General features: G+C 37.9%; 2 protein-coding genes and 1 pseudogene across 2 annotated transcripts; 1 reads left to right on the forward strand and 2 right to left on the reverse strand.

The window, feature by feature from the left end:
- Window positions 1–7: 7 nt before the first annotated feature.
- LOC133856933 (uncharacterized) lies at window positions 8–7599 on the reverse strand. The gene is made up of 9 exons (XM_062291991.1): window positions 7344–7599; window positions 6956–7083; window positions 6646–6721; window positions 5910–5992; window positions 5590–5628; window positions 5012–5082; window positions 4819–4933; window positions 4412–4557; window positions 8–284 (listed from the first exon to the last, which is right to left on the reverse strand). The coding sequence occupies exons 1-8, from the start codon at window positions 7387–7389 to the stop codon at window positions 4489–4491; spliced, it is 627 nt and encodes a 208-aa protein (XP_062147975.1). The 5' UTR covers window positions 7390–7599; the 3' UTR covers window positions 8–284; window positions 4412–4488.
- Window positions 7600–10678: 3079 nt separating this feature from the next.
- LOC133856931 (LL-diaminopimelate aminotransferase, chloroplastic-like) lies at window positions 10679–22971 on the forward strand. Its single transcript, XM_062291989.1, has 10 exons — window positions 10679–10835; window positions 11011–11090; window positions 12452–12519; window positions 13412–13528; window positions 14789–14851; window positions 18007–18111; window positions 18324–18374; window positions 19151–19471; window positions 21861–22067; window positions 22317–22971. Exons 1-10 carry the CDS (start codon window positions 10756–10758, stop codon window positions 22608–22610), a joined length of 1386 nt encoding a protein of 461 aa, XP_062147973.1. The 5' UTR covers window positions 10679–10755; the 3' UTR covers window positions 22611–22971.
- Window positions 22972–24903: 1932 nt separating this feature from the next.
- LOC133858010 (pentatricopeptide repeat-containing protein At5g66520-like) lies at window positions 24904–26678 on the reverse strand (annotated as a pseudogene).

Here is a 26678-nt window from a genome sequence, read left to right on the forward strand (position 1 = left end):
AATAAAGAGGGGAGGGAAACTCTCACTTGAATTAGGCATGTATATGGCCATTCGTGTCAGTACAGGGAAAACGTATTTTCCTCTTACAAAGCAATTGTATACATTGTACATAATAGCACGTTTCCTGAGAACATTCTCAGGTCAGAAAGTTTGGGCCGGCTAAAACTGCGCCAGAATATGATAGTGTAATTACAATAACAAAATATCTGATGACAATCTAGAGTCCAGTGTGAAAATGTTTGTACTAAATGTAGCTTCAACAATCAGGCACAACGATCTGTTACCTGCAAAAAATACATAAATAATTTAACATGCACAGTTATAATAATTAACCGCCAGAGCATCTCAGATTTGGGATTCAAGAAATTTTTGATTTATCTAGTACGAGATGTCATATGTGGAAGAAATATCCTTTGGTTGAAGTGAAAACTGACATCTTCCAAATTTATCATGCACAGTTATGTATGATCACATAATAGCATTGAACAGCTCTTACAGCTGCTCCCAGCTGAGTGGCCATCTCCTAGAGCAGCTACTATACAAAACAGACTTGACAAAACCACATATATTTATATGGAGCCTGAATGCGATCAAGCATTTCGAAAGGGAAAGAAACAAGTGAATCCCCACCCTTTTCTTTTTATGTAAAATATAAAAGAAAGGAATAATAGCGAGAAAGCTAATGGAGAAAGAGAACACAAAAGATTTTGCGGGGTTCAGCCTTAAGGACCTACGTCCACCACTAATAAGAACCCTTAGGGCTACATCTTTATTGTATTGAATTGTCTAATACAATTAGGTTAACATGCTCTATTTATAGGGAGATTGTGGTAGGTGAGATATACAAGAAAAGGCAGGAAATTGATGACAAATCTACAAGAAAACAAAATCAAGGTTTCACATGGAAATTATTCAAACATCTCCCTCAAGCTCAAGGTGGAAGCTTGAGTTTGAAAAAAAAAAAAAAAGGACTTGTTTTATTTATTTATTTATTCTTTCTAAATTGGGTCTAGTGTGGCAAGCATCAATGTCTGAGTGTGAGCTCAGCCTTCAAAACTGTTGATGAAGCAGATGAGGATCCTGTGCGGCGAGAGAAAAGCTTGATGTGAGGTCAGATGGCTATAATCCTGTGCAACAAGAAGGAAAATCTGATCGAGAAACTGGTCAGTTAGTCATGCTGGCCGGAACTGGCAGAGAGCAGAGTACACAATGGAATACGGTCACCGGGAACGACGGCACCAATGACGCCCAAATGAAGGCAACGGCCGAACGGTGGTGAGGGCAACCAAAGTACGGCACCAGAGAACAGTGGCTAGGAAACGCCAATGATGACAGCTAGAAATGACATTGTTATGGAGCTGAACGGCGCTAGGCCATGGATCGCCGAAAATTGGGCCGTTGACCATGCACAACTTTTTCAAGGGCCGCAAGCTTTGGCTTTATATCATTGGGGATCTAAAAATGACACTCTAGGCCCTACTGAATCAGATGAAGCTTTTCGCAGTCGCCCTAATGATTGGAACAACAATTACAATAACATCCTTATGTGGTTCCGTAACACCCTAATTCCCTCCATCTCAACCTTATTTGGCAGTTTTGATGATGCTAAGTATGCTTGGGATATGCTTGCCTCATGCTACTCATTCGTTGATGGTTTTAGGGATTATCAACTTAGGGATAATTGCACCGTTGGTCCCTGTGGTATACCATAATTATTTTTCACTCCATATGGTTTAAAAAGTTCATGGGAGGTCCTCGTGATATGCAATAATTACAAATCGATCCCTAGCGTCAAATTCTGTTAAAATTTTTAACAGATTCCGTCAAATGTCACGTCAGCGACACGTGTCGCCAATAAGATAGCGACACGTGTCCACTGTAATAAAAAAATAAAAATTTATTAAAAAAAAATAAAAATACTTATTTTTAAAAAAAAATTAAAAAAAAAAAAAAAAAATGCTGAAGGGGCCGGCCACCACTTTGTGGGTGGCGCGCGTCCACACCCAAGCCACAGGGGGTGGCGCGCGGCCACCCCCAAGCCACAGGTGGTGGCCCGATGGCCACCCCAGGCCACTGGGGGTGGCCGCGCGCCACCCCCAGACAACTCTGGGGTGGCGCGCGGCCACCCCGAGTGGCCAAGGGTGGCCCGATGGCCACCCCTGGATCTTCCAGGGGTGGCCTTTCGGGCCACCCCTAGGCCACTGGGGGTGGCCGCGCGCCACCCCCTGCGGCCACTGGGGGTGGCGCGCGGCCACCCCCAAAGGGGTGGCCGGCCCCTTCAGCATTTTTTTTTTTTGTTTTTTATTTTTTTTGAATTTTTTTTTTTAAAAGTAAGTATTTTTTTTTTTTTAATAAATTTTTATTTTTTTATTACGGTGGACACGTGTCGCTATCTTATTGGCGACACGTGTCGCTGACGTGGCATTTGACAGAATCTGTTAAAAAATTTAACAGAATTTGACGCAGGGATCGATTTGTAATTATTGCATATCACGAGGACCTCCTATGAACTTTTTAAACCATAGGGAGTGAAAAATAATTATGGTATACCACAGGGACCAACGGTGCAATTATCCCATCAACTTATGCTGATCTTTACCATATGTAACAGGAATCAAGACAGACTATCAATGACTTCTTTGCCATGCAATTCTTATGAGATCAACTTTCTCTTTTAGACCCAACTTGGAAGGCTCCTAAAGATGCTCAGCTACATGCAGCACGCATGGATCATCATCAACTCTATCAATTTCTGATGGCCTTGCGTAATGATTTTGAGTATGTCCATTGACAACTTCTACATCACACTCGTCTTCCTTCTTTGGACAAAGCCGTCTATGAACTTGCTCGAGAGGAGGCTCGACTGTAAACAATGCACTCTTAGCATAGTTATACAATATTGGCCGCCTTACCCTTTAGTTTTTTATTTTTTTTGCTAGAGCGCTCTGATAAGTTAGGCCCTCATCGCCCTCCTTCTAAGACTCACAACAATAACTACTATCGCTACTGCAAACACCTTGGGCGCACTATTGAGAATTGTAGGCACCGCCCCTAATCTAATGCGCCCGCTGCAACGGTTGCCAATTCTAAGAGTGCCCTATCTCCAGTTACTACCTCCGACAAGTCCCCCAGATCATCTTTCACCCTATCTACAGTTGATTTAGTGGGAATCGTCAATTAGGTTTTGTCACGTCCCATTAATGCATCTTCCTTTGACCATTTAGTCTTACCAAGTAAATCTTCTTGGCTTTTTGATTCTGGCTTTTTGACACCCTACCCATCCTCTTTCACCACATCCAGTAGGAATAGTTGACTTAGCGCCACGCCAACACCTGACATGTTAGTACCACAAGCTGCCACATCAACACCTCAGCCACATCATCAGCACACACCATCATTGACTTTTCGTTGATCATTGACCAATGACTGTTGACTTGGACCAATTGACTGTTGAGCTACTGACTAGGCCTGGAAAGCCTAAGAACCACAGGCCATTTGATGGAGTGGGTTGTAGGGTTGGATCGGATAAACCGGATCCAACAAACACGATATGGCGAGTGACGCGCGTGAAGGAGACTTGCAAGAGAAGTTGCCGGAGTGTGTTGCGAGTGAAAGAGTCGTTAGTGTCTTTGGGTGGTGCATGGGAGCGCATGCATCATCTATGTCGAACAAAAACTGCACAAATCCACTGATCTAGGGCTGGAAAACTTGATTTTGGTTGTTGTTTTGCCGAAAATAGATGTGGTGGTGGCCTGTGAGGCACATGAGAACACCATTGGTGTCGGGGTTTCCATAGATCAACAGATCTTTACCATACAAACTTGATTATGGGACTAGTTTTCCCGAGGCAACTGCGGTGTATGTTGGTAAAGCATTGATGGCGGCAGCGGTGGCGCATGGAGGCTTGTGGAAACTTGACCGCCAAAGGAAAATAGAGTCCACAAGAAAGTGGCTCTGATGCCATATAGAAATTTATATAAACTATAAAAGAAGGGAATAGCTGAAGCAAATAAAGAAAGAGAACACAAAAGATTTGGGGTGGTTCAGCCTTAGAGGCCTACGTCAAACACTAATAAGGGCCTACATCTTTATTTTATTGAATTGTCTAATACAATTCAGTTAATATGCTCTATTTTTAGGGGGATTGTGGTAGGTGAGGTAGACTAGAAAAGGGAGGGAATTGATGACGGAACTACAAAGAAACTAAATCAAGGCTTAAGATGGGAATTATTCTAACAAAAATAATATACTAAAGTTTCTTTTAAACATTAATTAGGAAAAGGAAATCCTAATATGTTTGGCAATAAGCAGCATCCTAGTTAATGATTCTGTTTCTTTTAAACATTAATTAGGAAAGCCAAATCCTAATATGTTTGGCTAAAACTAGCATACTAGTTAATGACTGTCATACCTCAGTCACTACAGTAAAATATATGCTATAGATGGCACAGCAGGATGGTTGTGGGCTTAAAGCTCAAGCCTTTAGGATTATTGAGGCCCACTATTCTTTGAAGGGCCAGCTCTCTCCACCATAACATCATAAAGTTGCTTCCCATTCTGCTTGTCACAAGAAAACAGCAAAGATTAAATATTTTTTTTAAGGAATCAAAGCTTTAGGCCCTAAACTTAAGTAAGAATCGCTTTCATTTACCAAACACCTTCCCATTATGCATTTATATATGACCCTAGGTTCCCTGCAAACCTTGATAAATGCTAGCAGGACTCTATGGTCTTGATCCTTCAAACACTCAAAGAGAAGTAATACAACTGGACTGCAATGCTAAATAAAATGTCTGATTTTGTTTCCTTCGTACTTACAAAAATCACTGGAAAGAAGTGAATTTGTCCTTCAGGTTTTGTTTGTGTCTCTTTAAAATACACTAGAACAGGGAAACTTGGCCACCAGAGCTCCCAATTCACAAATGTTGAATACCTGTAATAAGTCAAATAGGTGAGTTGACAACCTTCTGTTGAAATTGTTAAAACTAAGGGATTGATAACATGTGCTCACTTCCAACGGTTTTTTCCACCCACAAAGACATTTTCACCTGAATCCTGAAGCTGTTCTCCTACCTTTACCTCCTAAAACAACATAAGCAAAACAAAGGTTTAGTAAAGAGAAACTAGACTAACTGCGAATGGAATAAAAGAAGAAATTATACTAAACATGATTGATCTTCTACCAAAGGTCGGGAGTTTAGGACTCAACTCCAAATCGATGAACAGTCTATGTTAGAGTATATATCAGAAGATCAAGAATCCAAGCTATTGTCTATGTGTATGTGTGCATGCTACTGTTAGTGCATGCAAACACTCTACTACAAGTAGTCCTTTTACACTAAATTGCCTATAGGCTCCAGTGCAAACCAACGAATATAAACTAAAACCAATCAAGGTGCTAGAACCCTTTGCCTAATAGACACAAGAAGTTTGTTCTTCAAAAGATCATGCCAACCTTCAACCTGATGCAATAGTGCAAACAAATATATTCACAGAAATGACTACATACATGCTGATTTATATAAATATTTAAGCTGTTTCGTTGTTTGAAATTATTAGTATGCTTTTTGGGAAGGTTAGAGAACAAACCAGAGCCTCATCATCAAAGACAAACCTCACTCTTGTAGTCTGGAACACGGAAACAAATAAGTTAGCTGGTTTCAGAGAAAAATAATTGCATGAAGTTGCAACGCACAATGAAAAATGGAGAAGTCTATCTAAATCTTGAACTAAAAGATTGCTTTTCATTCATGTTTTGTCATCATTCTTGTGTTAGACCCATTCTCGAGGAATATTTAAAATCATTTAAGTTCAATTAGGATAGAACAAATAAAAATAGGCAGGTCTGTCCCCTCAATGCTTGTAATTGCGAAAAACCTCTTACACCATCTACCTCTAGTTATTGTTACCTGGAACAATAGGAGCAATCCAAGGAGACCAATAGGTGCAGCTGGCAACAGATTATTTGTATAGGCTAGCCCCCCAGCTAGACCTGTTTCAATTATTGTTTTGACATTACAAGAAAATCTACAACATAGATGCACTCTTGCTTGGAGAAAGGAAGGATGCTGATTGAGCAATTATCAAATGCAATGTTCCCAAGAAAGTCTAATGAATTAAATCTAATATTTCTAAGATGGTCAATCAGGATTTAGTTAATTTATGTTCGAAATATGTACTGATAGACGTTAGTAGTGTGATACGAGGCAAATTCTCGTGTCTCTTGGATTTGGCTAATCAACAATCCAAGTGATAATCTATATTTAAGCAGAGACCAGCTAACAGGCTTGTATGTAGTTTGACAATGAGTTTCAACAAACAGGATCGAACCAATTCAAAAACCACGCAGTCTATGACTAAATACAGATGCATGATGACACTGCAGATGATACACAACGGACTAATCCTTGGTTTAGACAAATTATTCAGTACACCTAGTGTAGTATTCCTTTCTAACACATGAATGCTTGGACTCTGCCTGTGGGAAATATTGTTATGCGAGAGGAAGGAGTAAAACACCGGGTTTATGGGATAATATCTCTTGTTTGGCAATATTCATTAGGACCTTTCTGCATATAAGTTCAGAATAACTTACAAAATCCAAATACAACCTTGCAATATACGAGAAAAATAGTCTGTACCCACCAAGAAAAACGACAGGTATGCGATAATCAGGGTCGGGAATCACAGTCTCTTTGTTCTTGACCCTCCTCCTTCCAAGCTGTAAACACATAAATGAACTTCCCAATAAACAAGTTGGATCAGATAAAAGACACAGGCCCATCTTGCAAAACTCTTCCTTCTTCACTATAATTATCCTATTAAACTCAAACCCATCATTTCTTTTCGCTTATGCTGCCTAAAAGATATTAATTCATTTCCACAAAAACCCAACTCCATAAAATGCAATCAGAATGTAGAATAACAAGATATAGAAAGATGGAGTGGTACTAACTACTGAGGCGACTACGGCACGGCCTCCATGGCTGCTATTATCTTTCATTCTCGCACAAGTTTGGTTGAACATCACTTTGCCATAGAATGAGCTTCTAAAATTCCTCACAAGTTCACCCACTTCTCTGTCTGTTTGAAATAGCATGCACTCAGTTCAATAAATCGAATTTCAACAGTGTTCTAGTAACACGGTTCGGAGATTTCAGCGTTAAGCGTCATAGTTTTCCAAGAATTATAAATTATTAAAAAAGCATTGCACCCTATAATCTTGCACAAAACATTAAGATAAATTTACATAAAGATCGAGTTAATATGAAGCTTAAAAGCAAACTAAAAACATCAAAAATCAAACTTTTACTCGACTCTGAGAGAACACTGGGAATGCTTACTTTGCACAGGAACAATGCGAGAAGTAGACAAGAGAGCGCTCGCCATTTTTAGTTCCTCTTTGTTTATTTTTCTGTCCACTGTTTCGGAGGTGGAAAATTGGAAATCAGATTGCCAAACAGGCTCTACGAGGAGGAAACGAATACACAGAAGAAGAAAAAAACAGCTCCTGTTGTTAAGGTTGTCACCAAACCCAGAAGATGTATGTCATAGAGACAGTTAAAATTGCTTAATTATGTTGATGTTGTTTATTATCTCGATACCCATTCAAATCAAATGGGATTATGGGATTGAGATGTGTTGCTTGACGGAGAGACGCGTGGCTTACTTCGTTGCTCATGGATACATGTGGTCGTTCGTTGATAATGGTTCTGAATTAATTATGAATGGGGTTCGACAGGTGTTCGTAGACAGTCAATTTTTTATTTTTATTTTTTTTTTAGGTTATTGTATTAAATTTGAAAATTATTGGTTGTATTTTTTTTTTTTTTTAATAGATCGTCATGATAATTGAAAACAAGAAAATATGTAAAATCACAAATTTGACATCACCCAACAATTTTGTATTTAACAATTAATTTTTTATTTACAACTGTTTTGAAAATAATTGTCCAAACGCTTTAGATATTATTTTTTACTTTTAAAAATTGTTTTAAAAAACAGTTTGCCAAACACTTTTTTTAACAAAAAAACAATTTCTTGTTTTTGTTATTGAAAACAATTCTCAGACACAAAAACAAAAAACGGTTTGTCCTTTAATAACTTCCCTGAAAATATCTGCGGTTTTTTCTTTAAAAAAAAAAAAAAAAGGGAAACTCGTCTCAAATTAGGATATTTAAGTTTTCAAATATCACGATAAAAGGTAATCTGTTAAAATTTACTATTAAATTTTATCAAAAATTTTAAAATACTCTTATATTTATCTTTTTTAAAAACATTATAAATTTTTTCAAAGATTCAGGTATGGGTATTTTTGTAAAGAGTAATGATTCAATACCACCCAAAGATACAACTTTTTACCATCTTGCCTATGTGGCAATGTGATCCCCCACTACTTTTTGAGTTTTTTTTATTTGAAAAATGATCCCTACACTCATTTCTACCAGCCACGTTAGCTTGTTGTGGGGCTGTTGTGAGAAATGAGTGTAGGGATCATTTCTCTTTTTATTTTTTAAAAATAAATTAAGGTGGGGGACCACCTTGACCACCTTACCACATAGGTAAGGTGGTGAAAAGTTGTATATTTAGGTGGTAGTGAATCATTACTCTATTGTAAATTCTATTAAATTCTTACCAACATAAAATCTTAACCACTCTTTTTCATTTTTTTTTCTAAAAAAATATAAGTATTTTGAAAATTTTAACAAAATTTAACAGCAAATTCTAAGAGATTACTTTTTATTAAAATATTTAAAAACTTGAAATCTTGTTTAAAACGTTTATTAGATATTCAGTATCATTTTTTTTTAAAAAGGCCGATAATTCGTTATTCTTGTGAAGTTATCTCTTCTTCTTTTTCTTTTTTAGCGCGTAAGCATTTGAAGTTACTCACAGAAGAAAAAAACGACACGTAGGAATTTGAATGGAATAAGTCACTCAAAACTGAACGACACTCCTAAGTCCTAACTAAATTTTGAAAACTAAATTTTGAATTAATCATTATTAAATTTTTAAAATAAATAAATAATGGTTGATTTCAGAGAGCATTGGTCGACCAACATAAGATTCTGATTCTGAATTGATCATGAATGGTGTTTGTGAGAATGGGGATATAAGATTATGAATTGAAAACCACTCAATGTTATTAATTTTCTTAATATCTCTTCCTCTTAACTCGGCCGTTTTATATGGACAAGGATCCGCTTCAATTTAAAAAAAAACAATAAGAAGCATTATCCTACCTAGAGAAATGATACATATTCATTCAACATACTTGTTACACATTTTCATACAACCAAGTTTCAAATTTATCATTAAATTTACAGGACTCAATGTAGATTATAAATTAAAGGGTTAAATACTTTATTGGTACCTGAGTTTTCAGTTTTTTTAAATTTAGTACTTGACTTTTCATTTCTTTCATAAGTGGTACATGAGTTTATAGGTAAAAACTACTTTTGGTAATTCAGTTACATTTTTTCGTTCAAATATTAACGGTCTGTCGCGTGTCAATCACTAGGGTTGACATGTGGCACTATATAAAAAGAACAAAAAAAATAAAATCTTTAAAAATTATTTAAAAATAATAAAATAATACAATTTTTAAAAATAAAATTGACCGAACCATCCCGTGGCCCTTGGGGGTGGTTCGGCCACCCCTAAGGGCCAAAACCGATCAAACTAAATCACCCCCAATGATCAAAACCCATCAAATAATTTTTATATAGTGCCACATGTCAACCTGACACGTGGCAGACCATTAATATTCAGGCGAAAAATGTAACAGAAGTATCAAAGTGGTTTTTACCCCTAAACTCAGGTACCATCTATGAAACAAATAAAAACTTAGGTACTAAATTTAAAAAATTTGAAAACTCAAATACTAATAAGGTATTTAACCTTTCAATGATGAATTTGAAAATAAAAAGGGTAAAATATGTATTTATATAAGAGAAATGATTATTGCATAACAACATTGCACAACACAAGATACATGGGGTGTGACCCATGTAAGTGGGACCCATTATATGGGTCTCACTCATGTATTTTGTGTTGTGAACAAGTAATGCAATGTAGTTGTGAAAGAATATTTTCCCTTTATATAATTTATTGAGTAATGATTCATTGCCACATTTTCGAGTAATGATTCACTACCACCTAAATATGGGATTTGATTCATACACAACATCATCACAACAACCACACAACAACCCCTCACATGAGGGTGGGCCCCAGTGTGTGGGGTCCACCCTCATGTAAGGGGTTGTTGTGTGGTTGTTGTATTGGTGTTGTAAATTTAACATTTTCCCCTAAATATACAACTTTCTACCACCTTGTCTATGTGGCAAGGTGGTCCCCCACTTTAATTTATTTTTAAAAAATAAAAAAAAACTTAAAAAGTAGTGGGGAACCACCTTGCCACATAGACAAGGTGGTGAAAAATTGTATATTTAGGTGGTAATGAATCATTATTCCACATTTTCATACAACTTTTCATCACCTTGCCACATAGAAAAGATGGTGAAAAGTTGTATAAAAAGGTGGCAATGAATTATTACTCTAATTTCTTATCCCACCCATATCCAATCGAGATGAATTGGCATGTCCAGTCAGCAATGCCACATCACTTTTCTTTTCTTTTGTTTTGTTTTTTTTTTTTTTTTGAGAGAGAGAGAGACATGTTCGCGTCCCGCTCAAATTATCTCGCCTTCTCGGCGTAAAAAACCTAGCCTCCACCGTTCTCTCAGCGTCAAAATGTCTCTCACACAGCACCTCTCCACTCCAATATCTTCGTCCTCCTCTGATTTCTTGGCCCATTCCACCTTCAATTCGAGGTACCATTTTCTTTCGTCTGTTTGGTTCCCCAGAAAATGCCGGAAAACAAACAATAACCCCCGAAGTTCTAATCTTGTATTCCCTCTCCTTTGTCTTCCGATCAACACTTTTCATTTCTGTTTTGTGGTTTAAACGATCAGATTAGTTGAATTCTTGTGGTTTTCTATGCTGCAGAACTAAGAATGTTTCGCTTCCGGCGAAAAGATTCAGCATTTGCAAGTGCGTTGCGGCGGCGCCTCAGGAAGCTCAGACTAGTACGATTTTTATATCCTTCATTTCAATTTTTGATTTTGGATTCTATGGTGTTTTTTTTTTTTGTGAATTGGTTAGTCAATCCTATTGGTTCACTATAAATGGCAATCCTTTGTTTTAGTGCGAGTTTATGTAGGAGTGAAACTATGATATGGGCCATATGGCTTTGCTTATATTTCTGTTATGCAAAGTCTTTTTTTTTTTTTTTTACTAGTAATTGGCTCAAGGGGAGTGAGGGGAAGGAACTAGTGACTCCGCTTCGTGAGGCCAATTGAGCTACCCCATTGGCTCAAAGTCTTCTTTATAGCATGGAAATGTATAAAATTACTTTATTCTGCGACTGATGCAATTGTTGCTGGAATGTGAATGATGGGCCTTGAAACATTATCTTGTTGTGCGCTATTTGAGTAACTAGTTTAGTCGTGTAGTGTCAGTACTTCTATTCTATATTACGTGTGTAAGGTTCAAATTGTTGATAACTAATGAATGGTGCATTAGGGAGGAGTGGTTGTGATGGTGGTTTTGAGAATCTTTGATGAAAAACACCTTCATATGAAGGCATCTTTTTTTTTTTTGCCTTGTAATTCAACATTTGCATAATTGACATATCTTTATGGTGTTTAAATGAACACAAGTAAATTGTTTGTTTGGAGGGTACTACTTGAAATCAGAATAACTTTTTCTGCCACTGAGCTATAGTTCAAATGGTTCTCTTTGGTAAGGTGATGGGCTTATGACCCATCGAATGCATTAGTAATTTACCAATAAAAAAGAAATTTTATAGTTATGTTTAATCCCTAAAAAATTACCCAAGGTTTACTTTGTTCCTTCAAAATTCCGTGTGTGAAATTGGTTCATGTGTTTTCTAGACAGCTTTATTTCAGTCATTTTCCTCGCATCATCTGCTGAAGTGGCGGAATTGGCTGGTGTGGCACTTTGTTTGATGAAATGACACAATTTCAAAACCAAATAATACCTGATCAGCAACCGGAGCACATGTTTTGTTGGGTGGGGGGGGGGGGGGGGGGGATTAGTGATCCACATTACTAATGTTTACCAATGTTTTGTGGTTGCTGATTATGCCTTTTAAGTTTAGAAATCATGCTGCAGCATAAAAAAAGGTGCCACATCAGCCAATTTTGTTACTCCAATAGATGGCATAAGAGAAAAAAATACAAATGAACCCTTTTGGAAAACATAAGTGCAGGAAAACTTTTCAAGGCCTGAACTTAAAATTCGGGTAATTTTTCAGGAACAAATATACTGAAACAAAAAAGGAATTAGAAGCATCTCTTCCTATTGTGTTGATTGTTGATATTTGACATTTAATTATTGTTAAACATGTTTGCTGTTTGTTCTGAAGCTTACAAGACAAAGGTCTCTCGCAATGCAAACATGGCAAAACTTCAAGCAGGTTACCTTTTTCCTGAGGTCAGTGATGTCATGTGCTCTTATTTTCTATATTGTTATACTCTAGCTGTTGTTCCCAAAACTTCATCATTGGACCTGTGATTGATATCATGGTGCATCATTTATTTTTGGGGTCCAATTTCTTGGCTTTCAGTTCATACAAGATTTAACTCCTCCATGTCCTTCTAGTGTTTCTAGTTTGTTATTATCTTTTCTTGTATATTTGATGCTTTTGAGTATACTTTCTGTCTCCTAAGACTCTTTTTCATTTTTTAGTAATTTTGTTGCTTAATAAAGATAAAGGAATAAAGCTTGGGCTTCGGAGTGCAGTGTTTCCTCCATTTTATTATATGTGTCTCTTCCATGATGTCTTCTATCGTTCGCCAGAAATACAGATTTGTCTCCCTTCCAATATCTTCCCGTGGACCCGTGGTTCATGATCCCCATGCATTCGTCTAAGTTACACTTTGAAAAATTTATTTTGACCATTTCTCTTTAGAAGATACATTATTACAGGTTTATGGGAAATTAGTATAATGATCTGCTGCACCAAAATTTGGATAAAAGTTAACGAGAATGGCTTTTTAGTTGTTTCTAGCACCTTGAATTGGAATTTCTTTTTACTTTTTATTGAAGTAAGGGTGTATTCTTGTTCCGAAAAATTGAAAAGCAAGGCCATAGAGAAAATAGCATGCTGCTTAGTTATATGTTTTGACAGTTTGTTGCATATAGACCAAAAGTCTTAGCGATCTCTCTCTCTCTCTCTCTCTCTCTCTCTCCCTCTCTGTATGGCTTCCCCACCTCTGGTCCTCACCCGACCCACAAAAGGCATATGTTTCATTATTATTTTTTATTTTTTAAAACACGGATTTTTGGTAACCCTATTTTTGTCCTTATAATTTCTTGTAAATAGATTTCTAGAAGGAGGGTTGCACATCTGCTGAAGTACCCTGATGCACAAGTGATAAGCCTTGGAATTGGTGACACGACTGAGCCTATTCCAGAAGTTATAACTTCTGCAATGGAAAAGGTATAACCTCTTAACCCTTCCCCCCTTCTTCCTGGTGTTTGAAGTTTCTGCTTGTTAACATCAAAAGTATATCTGTTATTTTTCTTTGCTTGATGTTTTTCTTGCTCTTCTTGCACTATCCTTTTCAGCAGGTCATAGGTATGTATTTCTCTATATTCTGGACATTGAAAACTTCAAGTCTTGTGTATTGAAGATGGCAAACCTTTGGAGTGGTGTATATCTGATGGATGATGATTTTGATCAAAAGAGTTTTCTTCTATTCTTAATCTTAAATTTGTTTTTATCACTGGCTTTCCAAATTTTCTTGAATTTTATGATCTGTTTGTGCTTTATTTTTTTTTTTCAAGTGCATTTTATTCTTTAAATATCTCACTGTAGTCTACTTGTTTGTTTCTCCTTAAGTTTATTAATAAGGATATTCTGCCCAAACTTCTGGCATTGAGGAAAATAAACTTAAGGCCTTAGCTTTGGACTATTGATATTTACACAGTTAATATGTGTTATCTTTTATGAAGAGAAGATAGTCATAATTCTTTTCATGAGGCATATAATTGTGCATAGTGAATGTCAACTAAATTTATCTGTTTGGGTATGAAATCATTTTGTTACCATATTTGTGAGCTGCTCTTTTTTTCTTTGTGATTGTTGAATATGGAATTCTTTCTGACGCTTTTTGAAAAGTGATCTTGGATATATGGGAAGGAAGAAAGAATGTAACCCTTGAAAACAAGTGCGGCTTCATTACATTTATCTTAGATAGGATTAAGGCCCTTGCCTCAATGTGGACTGCTGCTTGTTTTGAGGTTAAGCATTGCATTACCTATTTGGACATCTCCGACAAGAACTTTTTGAGGCATCACACCCTGTGTGATGTTGGTTATAATATCTTAATTGGGGTCTTGGGCTCAATTCAATCATAATCTCAAATTAGAGGAATTTTATTGGACATTTCCAATCTTCAAATATGAAAGAAAACAACAAAAGCAGTATGGCAACTGGGAGAGATGTGTAATGAAGCGTAATCTCTCTCTCCCTCCTAATTGCTAACTAGAAATTAAGGTCAATTTTTTTCAACTTACAGAATCCTTGCTCAAGTACTGACCCAAACAAGATTTTTAGGAGCGCCATTAACTTGACATAATTGAAACTATTCCATGGTTATGTTCTTGCATGTCTTTATAAAATTTTGCACAGAGGTTTTTGATTGAACAGAATTGTTGCTTGTTTAACTACTGATTCAAATCGTTCTTGTTTTGGCAGAGATCACGTGCATTGTCAACACTTGAGGGTTACAGTGGTTATGGAGCTGAGCAGGGTGAAAAGGTATGTGGCATTCTTGATTCCTATTTGACTGTTTCATGGAGTTGATCTTCTCAGTTAATTGTAGATACTTCTATTAAAAATTGGGTTTTGATGTTTATGAGTTTTTAGAAAAGATGAGGGGGGAAAAAAAGAGAGAGCATGCAACATGATTTGTTGAAAACAGGAGAGAAATGCTAGTATTCTCTCTTCCTATGCTAGGGGTGGCGTGTGAAGACGTGTCCCACTAGCTTCAAGTCTCATCTCTTCGTTCCCGGGTTCTACCCTTCGGTCTCGTCATTTTCCCAGTCTTTGTAGACCTTTCTTGGGTTTCTCGGGAAGCCGCTGGAGGTTTGTCGGTGGGGTTCTACTAGAGTTGGTAGGTGCTCCTTCCTTCTAGTGGTTCTTGAGTGCTCCGAGTGGTCGTGGGTGGTGGTGGTGGTTTTTGTGCGAGGATATGGAGTGGCATTTATTTGTCGAGGCGAAATACTTTCTCTTCTCGATGAAGGAAGATGTGGCGGTGGTGTGGTTGGAAGAGAGAAGGAAGGGTTTTGCCGGCGTGGTGTCCTTGGGTCTTCCATGTGCAGTTTGGTTGGTTGCAACGGTGGAGGTGGCATTGCGCAACACTGGGATGAAGGATTTCGTCAAATCCTTCCGAGAGGTTTAGCAAGTCTTGATCGTTCGCCGAGGTGAGAACAAGGCCGGCTATTTCTTGGAACTGGCAGTGTCTGCGCGCGTGGGGGGGGGGGGGGGTGTGCGGCAATGGCTTATCTTATTTTTGGAGGGTCATGACGGGAGAGGTTGGGCTCGGTTTGCAGGGGAGTTGAGTAAGGTGGTGCCTTTTCTTGAAGCCATGGCTGCTCCCTCTCTTTCTTCTTCTTCTTCTTCTTCTTCTTCTTCTTCTTCTGTCTTTCCTGAGTCAGGGGAGAACATTGGTTCAAAGTTTCTTCGTACGTGGCGGTGCTGCAAGCAGAGGCTTCTATAGCTGTGCCACTTGGTCCACTGGGTATTGAGCAGGCTTTTTTTGATGGAGATCTATGGGGTAACTTTTTTGAATCTCAGCTGGGGTCCAATTCTCGAGGGATGGAGGAGTGTGTTGTTGGAGTTTCAGGGTCTGATGAGAAGCTCTCTGATCTAGGTTCGCAACGCTTTTGTTTTGATGCTGAATCTAAAGGAGTTGGATGTAACATGGGAAAGGAGAAAAAGCTTTCTCTTTTTTGGCCGAGAAGGGCGAAGGCTGAAGTGGAGCGGGCTGTGCAGCGGTTTCTTGCGGGGCTTTTGGAGTTGGGCTTTTCGTGTGGTGGGCTCTTCTGTAAATGTAGGCCCTCCTTTGGCAGGCATTCAGGTGTTCTTTTCAGCTTAAGCCCAAGACCAGGTTTCTATTTAAGCCCAACAAGCCATTTTTTGAGTTGGTTTTGACAGGTCAACGTTTGATGGGTTCAGAGCCCTAGCCCAGTGCTGGCAGTTTGCTTGTGTTGCAGACCGAGACTCAGTGTGTTCCTCTGGAGGCGGTTTTGAGTCAGGCGATTCCTTCCCGGTCTTGGAAAGGATGTCAGTGGCTCGGCATCTTCTAAGGCGGCTGAGCTGGGTGATAGACTCCATTTCTCTCTCCCTATGATGTCGGAGTTCGGAACGCCTATTTACCCGTCGGAATCCAAGACGTTGTTGAGGTATTCTCAGAAGCTGAAAGGTGTGAAGATGAACGAGAACTTGATCGCTGAGGCTGTGGCAGCGATCAACATCCTTCCTTCATCTTTGGGTCCTCGCTCTTCTCGGGCACCTGGACCTTTTCGTGACGACGTCTGTAAGCCTCTTCTTCGGCTTGGCTTCCTTCTCCCGAGCGGTGTGGTCATTCCTTCAACTAAAGTGGGTGGGTTTTCTCTCCCGTTGCCCCAATCTGTGGGTGAAAAGATGCTCGGCGTTGGTGCCCCGTCGAGGCTTGTGGTCTCTCTAGTGTTTGGGTGCCCTCCTCTGTTGTCGTCTTCCTCAGAGGTGGGTGAACCTTCCAGGGGAGGTGATTTTGAAGGGATCAGTGATTTTTGTGGGTGAAGACTGAACTTAGGAGTGGAGACTGAAAACATTGGGGGTCTCACACGAAGGAAATGCGAAGGACTTTTGGGACTTGATGTCTAAAATTGATGAAGAGCAACTTCAAGAGTTTTTAGTCTCCACTCCCAAGTTTAAAGGGAGTAGAGAGGTAAAAAACTTAGAGTGCTCGATTAATTATGATGTTAGGGGTTTTGGTTCTAGCCGGGGAAAGGCAAGAGAGCAATAAGAAAAAGTACTTAAATATTTAAATCATAGTTTAATTGATTTGATGGATCTATTTGACATTAATTATAAATTCTATATACAGACAATTTCAATTTTCTTCCCTTATCGTGATGTTTTGTTCTCTGGGTTTTGTGGGTTGGTTCCTGTTAGGATGCTTAGGTTTCCTCCTGTTTTTGGGTTTTGCGGGTTCTGTTTTCTTTATTTCTTTATTTCTTTATCTGTTTTAGTGTCCTTTTTGTATACTTCATGTATGCTTAGGGGCGCCTTTACGCTTTTAATAAAATTTCTCTGCTTATAAAAAAAAAAATGTTTGAGTTTGCAATGTCAATATCTACTCCCGTTATTGGTGATGAATAACTACTACTTATGTATGAAAATTATGTGCTGAAGATGCAAAGTTTCCCTTGCATTTTCATATGGCATCATTCAACCTGAAATGAGAACTTGAAAACACGCATGACCACTATGCATAATACAAGCGTTTGACCTAGAATTCAAGTGTGTAGTTGGAAACTTAATTGGTTCCTTTAGAAACTTATTGCAAATGGTCATACAACAATTTTCTTATGGCCAAATATTTTTTTGTGCTTCTTACTGTTGGTTAATGTATACAAAAGTTCTTTTTTGTTGCCATTCACCTTTCAAAATATCAGGATTCATGCTTATTAAGGTTTGGCTGAAGTTTCTATACTGGCTGTTGACCTGAGACAATCCTCTAGGTTCATAACTGATTTGATCAAGCTTAGAATCGAGACAAAACTAAGAGCAGATTAGCAAATCCAAAGAATAGAAGCCTCCTAGTTTTTATGAGTTTTTCTTATTTTAGATTTAAATGAGATTTCCATTTCATTTTTATGATGAACTTCATGATTGCTGAAGGCTAACATTGTTGTTGATCTGTACAGGCTTTGAGAGCTGCAATTGCTTCAACATTTTATAGAAACCTTGGTATAGAGGAAGATGATATATTTGTTTCAGATGGTGCAAAATGTGATTTATCCCGCCTTCAGGTTTATTCAATTTTTTTCAAGATGTGGTTTTGAGTTCCTTACTTAGTCTTTGCTTTAATTTTATTTGTTTGCATGCGCTGATGTTTTTGTCTACCATCAAGGCATCAATGCACGATGCTCTGTTGTTGGAAGCTTAAAGATAATATGGCTCATTATGAATGGTTTTTCACTTTTAACTCTATTTGAATTTGCTTTCTTTCTACTCTTGGCAGGTTGTTTTTGGGGCTAATGTTACAATAGCAGTGCAAGACCCATCATACCCGGTAATTATTCTTCTACAAAACAAAAGAAAATTCATTCTCCAGTTGCATTTGACTTGTCTTTCTTTTTCTCTTTAAATTATCTATTTTCATTGATAATATCAAGTGAAAATTTTTGAGTTGGTCTTGTCAACATTCAATTTGGTCGTTGTTTTATTTTGTATGATTATTTTTTTATTCTTTTGGTTTTTATTTTTCTATATGTTTTTTTAAAATTTTTGCATGAAGTTACCAGTCAGAGGCTTACATGTTTGATTAACTTTCAACAATACCGTGTTTCTTTGAACACCCATGCCATATCTTATACAAAAAGTGGCGAAGGTGCATGTGAGACAGAGAGTTGGTTCACTTTGGAAGTTTTGTTGTTGTTGTTGTTGTTTTTTTATTTTTTTTAACCATCTTTGGTAAGCAATGAGAATTCTATCTAAATGAATAAAATGAGGTTCGCTGGGGAAGTTAGTTTTTTAGGTAATACTACTAGTTTCATTTATCAGGGCTACCTTATGATTTCAACAATTGTCTTGGATTGTTGGTTGGGTGATATTACCACTTAGATGCAAGTTGTGAAGGAAGGATGGTTGTTTGAGCGTGTTATTTCACAATTTCAACCATACTGAACATTTACCTTGCTTTCAGCAAAAAGGAAAAACAATGATTTTCTACATCTTGCTAGTCTGTTAGATAAGATATTAGCAGCATTGCATCCAAATGTCTTTGTAGGGTTAAAGATTTTAAGTTGTGCAGTGTCAGTTCCTTATTAGAAATGTGTGGAAGTGCAGGTTTATGTAGACTCAAGTGTTATCATGGGCCAGACTGGACTGTTTCAGAAGGATGACCAAAAGTTTGAGAGCATTGAATATATGGAGTGTACTCCAGAGAATGGTTTCTTTCCTGATTTATCGACTGTTTCTCGAACAGATGTCATATTTTTTTGTTCACCAAACAATCCTACTGGTGCTGCTGCAACCAGGGAGCAACTGACCCAGCTGGTAAAGTTTGCTAAGGACAATGGGTCAATCATAGTCTATGATTCTGCATACGCCATGTATGCGTCAGAGGACCTCCCCCGCTCCATCTTTGAAATTCCTGGAGCTAAAGAGGTAACTTTGGTGATGAAAATTCGTTTTTAGATTTCTTGCATGCAAATCTGCTCCTGGATTCTTATTTTTAGGGGTGGGTATCAGTTCGGTAGGCAGTTAAATCGGTTAATTCGGTCGGTTAACCGACTTTTGTCGGAATGCAGTCGGTGAATTTATTTCGGTTAAGCGGTTAATAGGCCGTCGGTTAAGTCGGTTAACATGGGTAATGAAACGACGTCATTTGGATTTTTTTAAAGGAAAAAAAAAAAGGGATCAAAAGTTTCGTTCTTACTAAACGACGTAATTTCGTTTTATGTTGGTTCGGTTCAGTAACCGAACTGGCTTTCGGAACAAAATTTTATACCGATTACCGAACCGAAATTAGTCGGTAGAGTCAGTAGGCGGTCGATGACGGTTCGGTTCAGTTCGGTAAGCGGTCGGTAGGCGGATAATTTGCCCACCCCTACTTATTTTGTTTGTAAATATTTCTTATCATTACATTTGTTGGTTAACTCTGCGGGATGCTTTGTGGTTTCTGATGAAATGAGATCAATAATGTGTCCTAGAATACAGCTGGGTGTTTTTTCCTCACATAATCTACAATCATTCTTATTTTGAAATTCATCTCTAGTTTTCTCTTATGAATAATAATTTTATTGAAAAGGTCAAAGCCCTTGTACACGAAAAATATACAACAGAGACAATCGCCCTAAAAGCTTCTACAATCTAAATAGTAAACAAGATGTGAAGATGAGAAATTAGGAACATAAACTACAGCCCAATAATCTAAGAGATCTCAAAAAAGAAAATTTTAAACGTAGCATGTTAGTTGCGCAGTCCTCAGAGATGCCAATTCCTTTCTCTCCAAATGCTCCACATTACGAAATGAATCTCTATTAAAATCGATATACTTTCATTTTGTCTATGTCATAAGGACAGTCTTATGGAGAGTTTTATATGTTATTATAAAACTTTTTCTTTCTCGAGTTCAAAATCCATACTTACAGACAGTAATTGTTTATGTTTCAAGGGTAAGGTTGGGATGACATCCTATGGAAATGACATATTGAATGATTACATTATTTTTTTTCTAAGCATTTAGTTAGTGAATTTATTGCTAAGCATCAGATCATTTTTAAGGATAGCCTGTAATAACTTCATTTTCTGTTCACGATTGGGAGGTGGACGTTATGGCTTCCTTTTTCTCCTTACTGTATTCATCCAAGGTGGCTCAAGATGGGGGGGACCGGCTTTGGTGGACCCTCTCTCGCAAAGGGTCTTTTGATGTTAGATCATTCTATAAGGCTCTTGCCTGCAAAGAAGCTTCTTTTTTCCCCTGGAAAAGTATTTGGCGGACCAAGGCCCCATTGAAAGTGGCCTTCTTCGCTTGGACGGCAGCGTTAGGGAAAATCCTCACCTTGGACAATCTCAGAAAGAAGCGTGTCATTGTGATTGATAGATGCTGCATGTGTAAAATGACCGGGGAGACTGTGGATCATCTTCTCCTTCATTGCGAGGTTGCACGCGCTCTTTGGTACGTCATCCTTAGCCGGTTCGGTCTGTATTGGGTGATGCCTTCCCGGGTGATAGACTTATTTGCATGTTGGTGGTCGGGGGGACGGTCCAGTAGTGCGGTCGTGTGGAAGATGGCTCCTTGTTGTCTTATGTGGTGCTTGTGGACGGAACGCAACGATAGACAGTTTGAGGACAAAGAAAGAACCATAGAGGAGCTCATTTCCTTTTTTCTTCATTCTTTGTACTCCTGGACGACTGCGTATTTAGCACCTCTAGAGATTAGTTATAACGATTTCCTTGTATTGCTTTCTTCTTCTTCTTCTTCTTAATTGTCTCTCTTGTATACCCCCTGTATACTTGATTGCGCTTTGCGTTTTTCTAATAAAATTCTCTTCTTACTTATCAAAAAAAAAAAAAACTTCATTTTCTATCCGGCTCATGCCTTGAAAGGAAGTTCGAACAATATTTTTGCGGAAATATCCACCTATTATCACCAGAATACAGTTCAGGATATCAGTTCTCCCATAAAGTTTCAAAATTTTCCAATTTATCCTGATTTATATACCATGTTTCCTTTGAATGGGGCCGTTTTTCATCTTCTCCGTTCAAATACATTATGGCAGACCTGCATTTGAGAGCTATTCTTTGGAGAAATGCCTTTGCTAAAACTTTCTTCCAGTCTGTTTCTGCTTGCTGTGCCACTGAGTTGATGTGCTTACAACTGCAACTATTGTTTTCCCTTTTTTTTTTTGTTGGTAGTCATTTGTTATTTGAGTGCAACGAGAGTACTTCATTCTGGTTAAGAGAGGGGTTAATCTATATTTTCCCCTTTCAATGCTGTGGATTTTTATCTTCACAAATGTATGACTTCGTATTATAAATATTTGCATTGCAGGTTGCAATTGAGACGTCATCATTTAGCAAGTATGCTGGGTTCACTGGAGTTCGTCTGGGTTGGACTGCAGTTCCAAAGCAGCTGCTATTTTCCGATGGATCTCCTGTAGCCAAGGACTTCAACCGCATTGTTTGTACTTGCTTCAATGGTGCATCCAACATTGCCCAAGCTGGTGGTCTAGCTTGCCTTTCACCAGAAGGCCTCGAGGTCTGTTTTTTGGTCTCATTTTCTTGATTGGTAACTAATATATACGCAAAAAAAATTAATGAATCTTTGTCACTATAAATCCCGTTTTTTAAATTATAAATTTGTTTCTTTTCATTTTACTTATTTTCGGGTAACAAGATATCCATTTAATTTTGCTTTTCATGTTCCTCTTTTCTATCCAAACGGATAGCAAAATGTTATGAAATCCAGATATAACAAGATCTGTTGATTTGTATTTTATTTTTTCAGGCAATGCATGAAGTGATCGGTTTCTACAAGGAAAATACTAACATAATAGTAGAGACATTTAATTCACTTGGGTTCAATGTATATGGAGGGAAGAATGCCCCATACGTGTGGGTCCACTTTCCCGGCCGCAGTTCGTGGGATGTATTCAGCGAGATTCTGGAGAAAACTCACGTGGTTACTACCCCTGGCAGTGGTTTTGGACCTGCAGGCGAAGGGTTCATCAGGGTTAGCGCCTTTGGTCACCGGAGCAATGTTTTAGAAGCTTGTAAAAGATTTAAGCAGCTATACAAGTGAACCAGGGATCCAACTCTTTTTGGAGCAGAGATGGGTACATCTGCCTGCATTCTTCCATATGATTTCTGCAATAGTGAGACCTGAGAATGTTCTGTATTTTGGATTGTTATTTATTGATTGCAAAATCATTTCTGCAGTTGTAGAAATAGAGTTTACTTTTGATCCAGATTTTATTTTATCATTTTAAATTGAAAGCAAATGTTGTAATAATTTAGACTCTCCTAGTGATATCCAAGAATTGTGCATTTTCAACATAAGCAATCTGTATGAGTAAATGGGATTTGGCTTTAAGTGCTGTAAAAAAACAACCGACATGAGATTTTTTATAGTTTTTTCAATGATCCAAATTCAATTTTACTCACTTTCAACTTGAAATTATTTGACATGGCTGATTCTGGATTTTTGAGAACTCGTCTGGCTTCTGGTCCCTAACCCTTTTTGAGTAGGACAATAGTGCAAGTGCCTTAAGATAAGTAGCTACATCTCTGAATCTCTCTTCTCCAGTCTGGGCGATGTAATATGGGTAATTTCTGTCATATGTTGAGGCTAATATTCTCGCTTGAAACTAGTCAATTTAGCACAGGATATGTATATATATATATATATAAATATATATATATATATATATATATATATATATATATATATATATATATATATATATATATATATATATATATATATATATATTCATTTCACAAAAATAGAGCATGTTGTTATAACAAAATAATATCATAGATACAATGGAAAATTTCTTCCATCCAAATCTAATCTATGTTTTGTTTAACTCTTGAATGTCACCGTCCTTATCAGGTTCTAAATCTGGAGCATATTTCAGCGAATCATGTCCCTATTCACTGCCTGGTCCATCATAACTTTAACTAAACAGTGATTTTCTTGCTTTTTCATCTCCGCTGCAAGCGCATTCCCAAATGCAATCCCCTTTGATGCCCCTACCATCAGTCAGTGATTTGCTCCTAGAAAAGAACTGGAGAGAAAATGAAAGACAGACCAGAGATTTAAGATTGCTGCTCTTAGGGTTGTTTGTAAAAAAAACCTTAGAAAACAAATAAAGGAACCAAAACCCAAAATAACATAAAAAACTTCACCTCGTAGATTGCTGTAGAAAGCAAATCTAAAGAGAAGACAAACAATAATCACTGTGTTATTCAAAAGAATGAAAGAGTTGGGGGATGAGGGTTCTTGCCTCCTCCAAGAATGGTTATCCTTATTTTCTTTCATTGGCGGCTAGGGTTTCTATCTCTAACCATGATATTGTATTGTTAAACTAATGACCATTTAATATCTAAGAATTTAACCTTGGCGAAGATTCAAGGTCCTTTGTTAGAGCAGCGAAAAAAATAATATTAAGGCTAGAATTCCCGCTCAAAACTATTTTGTTGAGCATGTAACATTGTTCATTAAACTATTGAGCATCTACTATCTAAAGAATTAAGAACACACAAGGGGTTGACCAAGCTTTGCTTGTAAAGGTCAAATTAACCTTGGAGAAAAATTTATCTTTACTTGCAATTATAACAAACCAAATACCTTGATTAATTTGAAATCGGCATTATAAACACCCCATTCAAAATAATTGTTCTTCTTTTATGCCCATAATAAATTTACATATCCTTTATATATTATGGGGCTTTCTTTAAAGGGAAATTTGATCCTTGATCGGTTTTCAACTCAACTTAGTTTTGTTCTCTTGGCAACCAATAAGCGTAGTAAGCTGTTTGTTTTTTCCACTGGTTTTTCAGTAAAAAAGCATAAGCTCCAACAAGCTTCCAAACTTAGGGAGTAGAAAAAAATACGACCTTATCACTGGTTTGTTATCAGCTGAGGATTTTCATGAGAATCAATTCCTGCAAGGCCAGTAGGCCACTGCTGAAAGATGCCATCTTATACCAAGTAACAAATGGGGGGATCATTGCTCAGTTCAACTAATAATAGAGGCTGCTAACAGAATGGTTAGCAATTCTTTAGGAGCTAAGTGGGGTAGGAAAATAACTGCCTTTCCTGAATGCATTATTCAGTTTTACCTTCTATATCCAATACGATAATTTTGTAGCTCAATAGCCCACAGTGTAGTTTAATATATAACTTTGTTCGCATATTAATTAAATGTTATTGAATCATGTTTCGTTAGTTTATTGATGCAATGTCCCGTCTATTTCTTGAATCTTCCGTCGATTTCTAAGAAGAGGAAAGTGAAAGTAAATATGAGAACCAGCCATGGAACCTACAGGCAGCACATTCATCTTGAGGTATATTATAAAACTCCCTGTAATAGATGCAAAATTGTGATACTCTGTTTTATTATTCCATTTCTGCTATATTTTGAGGGAAGAACATGCGACTAACAGATATATAACACATGGAAAATGGGCAGCCCTTTATCAAAACTCTTATAAATTACTTCACTGAATGGTCTAAATTCATGATTTTGGAAAAAGAATCAAGCATCTTACATATTTTTTGTGCCTGAGGATGGCAACGATCACCTGCAAGGAACTCTTCAACCTTTCCACTCACCTCTATCACACTGCAACCTGGTTGCTTCTTCATTCCCGCCTCCGAAATCGTTTTCCTGACTTTCTTCGCCTCCATTTTCCAGCCAGCTTCCCTATATATATTATATGAAAGAACACTAGTACCAGAATTAACTACTCCCATACCAGTTAGCCTTTTCCAGACTCCGTCCCCAATTTCAATATTTCCAAAAACTGTAGATGCACCCAGTAGTGCTCCTCAAACATTGGCATCTCCTCTACCCAGCCCCCCCATCTTCTCCTCTATAAACTTCTCAGCTTCCTCTATCATACCAGGTCTAGCCAAGAGATCAACAACACACGCATAATGCTCAAGTCGGGGTTCAACCCTGTAAATAGTACCCATTTGTTCAAACAATTTAAGCCCCTCAGCAACCATCTTTGCATGTGTACAAGCTATAAGGACAGCAAAAAATGCTGTGTCTGTGGGTTGAGTCCCAGTTGCAGCCATTCGATTGATTAAATCAAGCGACTTCCTTGCAACACCAGAAATCATCGCATTCCATGCCCCTTCATCCTTATCAGGGATGCTCTCGAAAACTGATAGCGCTGATTCAACACAACCACATTTTGAGTACATGTCCACTAATGCAGTGGCCAGAATTGGGTTGGACTCAAGATTACGCTGCTTAGCATAAGAGTGGATCCACAACCTTGTGTGACTGCACCAAGATGGGCACATGCAGTGAGAACGCTAACGAGAACCAACTCATTAGGCTTTATTCCCGCTTCTTGCATTTTCCTAAACAAACTAAGCACCTCTTTGAAGTCACTAACCAGAGAATAAGCAGCCATTATTGCACTCCACGATATCACATTCCTCTCAGGCATTTCTTCAAACAACAATCTTGCATTTGCCACATCCCCCACCTTCCCATACCCATCGCTGTCCAAATAACCACATCCTTCTTTGGAGTTCTATCAAATAGCAATCTTGCAGTTCCTAAGTCATGTACTACAGAGTAATACTCAATGAGCGCATTGACAACAAAATGGTCATCACGGAATCCGAATTTGACAATATGGGCATGAACCAAACGACCCAGAATTCTCTTCGTCGAAAAAGGAACTAAAACCGTAGAAGCTTTGATCAATGGTGGAAAGGTGTATTTATTAGCAATAATTCAACAGGTCAAAATAGCACAAAATGGTGGGTATCGGTGAATTAGACTGAACATGCCTTCTGATCATAGTATTTTACATGAACGTGTTGCGCTAACAAAGATGCTCGAAAATCCAGCGAGCGTAAGAAAAGAAAGAAGCATCATTGGAGGTTGCAGCGACGGAGAGGAGCGGCGCAATAGCGTATGGATTTTGGTGTAGGTGGGATTTGAGGAGATGGGCATGGATTTGCTTGAGTTGTTTCAGGGTTTGGCACTGTTGTGAGAGGGAAATGAGGGTGCTGATGTTAACGGTTTTTTGAACCATTTGAAACGGCGGGACATTTCTAGTGGGGTCCTGCGAGGGGTTTATAGATTCGGTTGTTTTCAAACTTCAATAATAATACCATTCA

Source organism: Alnus glutinosa, chromosome 14 (genome assembly GCF_958979055.1).
Source record: "Alnus glutinosa chromosome 14, dhAlnGlut1.1, whole genome shotgun sequence".
Lineage (NCBI taxonomy): Eukaryota > Viridiplantae > Streptophyta > Magnoliopsida > Fagales > Betulaceae > Alnus > Alnus glutinosa.

Bases quoted from the DNA above. Each gene is read 5' to 3' on its own strand.
- LOC133856933 (XM_062291991.1), bottom strand. From the start codon at position 7,389: ATGGCGAGCGCTCTCTTGTCTACTTCTCGCATTGTTCCTGTGCAAA. The intron at 7,084-7,343 runs GTAAGCATTCCC...TATTTCAAACAG, and splicing joins TCGCATTGTTCCTGTGCAAA to ACAGAGAAGTGGGTGAACTT. The intron at 4,558-4,818 runs GTAAGTACGAAG...TGTGACAAGCAG, and splicing joins ACTTCTTTCCAGTGATTTTT to AATGGGAAGCAACTTTATGA.
- LOC133856931 (XM_062291989.1), top strand. From the start codon at position 10,756: ATGTCTCTCACACAGCACCTCTCCACTCCAATATCTTCGTCCTCCTCT. The intron at 10,836-11,010 runs GTACCATTTTCT...TCTATGCTGCAG, and splicing joins CATTCCACCTTCAATTCGAG to AACTAAGAATGTTTCGCTTC. The intron at 22,068-22,316 runs GTCTGTTTTTTG...TTATTTTTTCAG, and splicing joins TTTCACCAGAAGGCCTCGAG to GCAATGCATGAAGTGATCGG.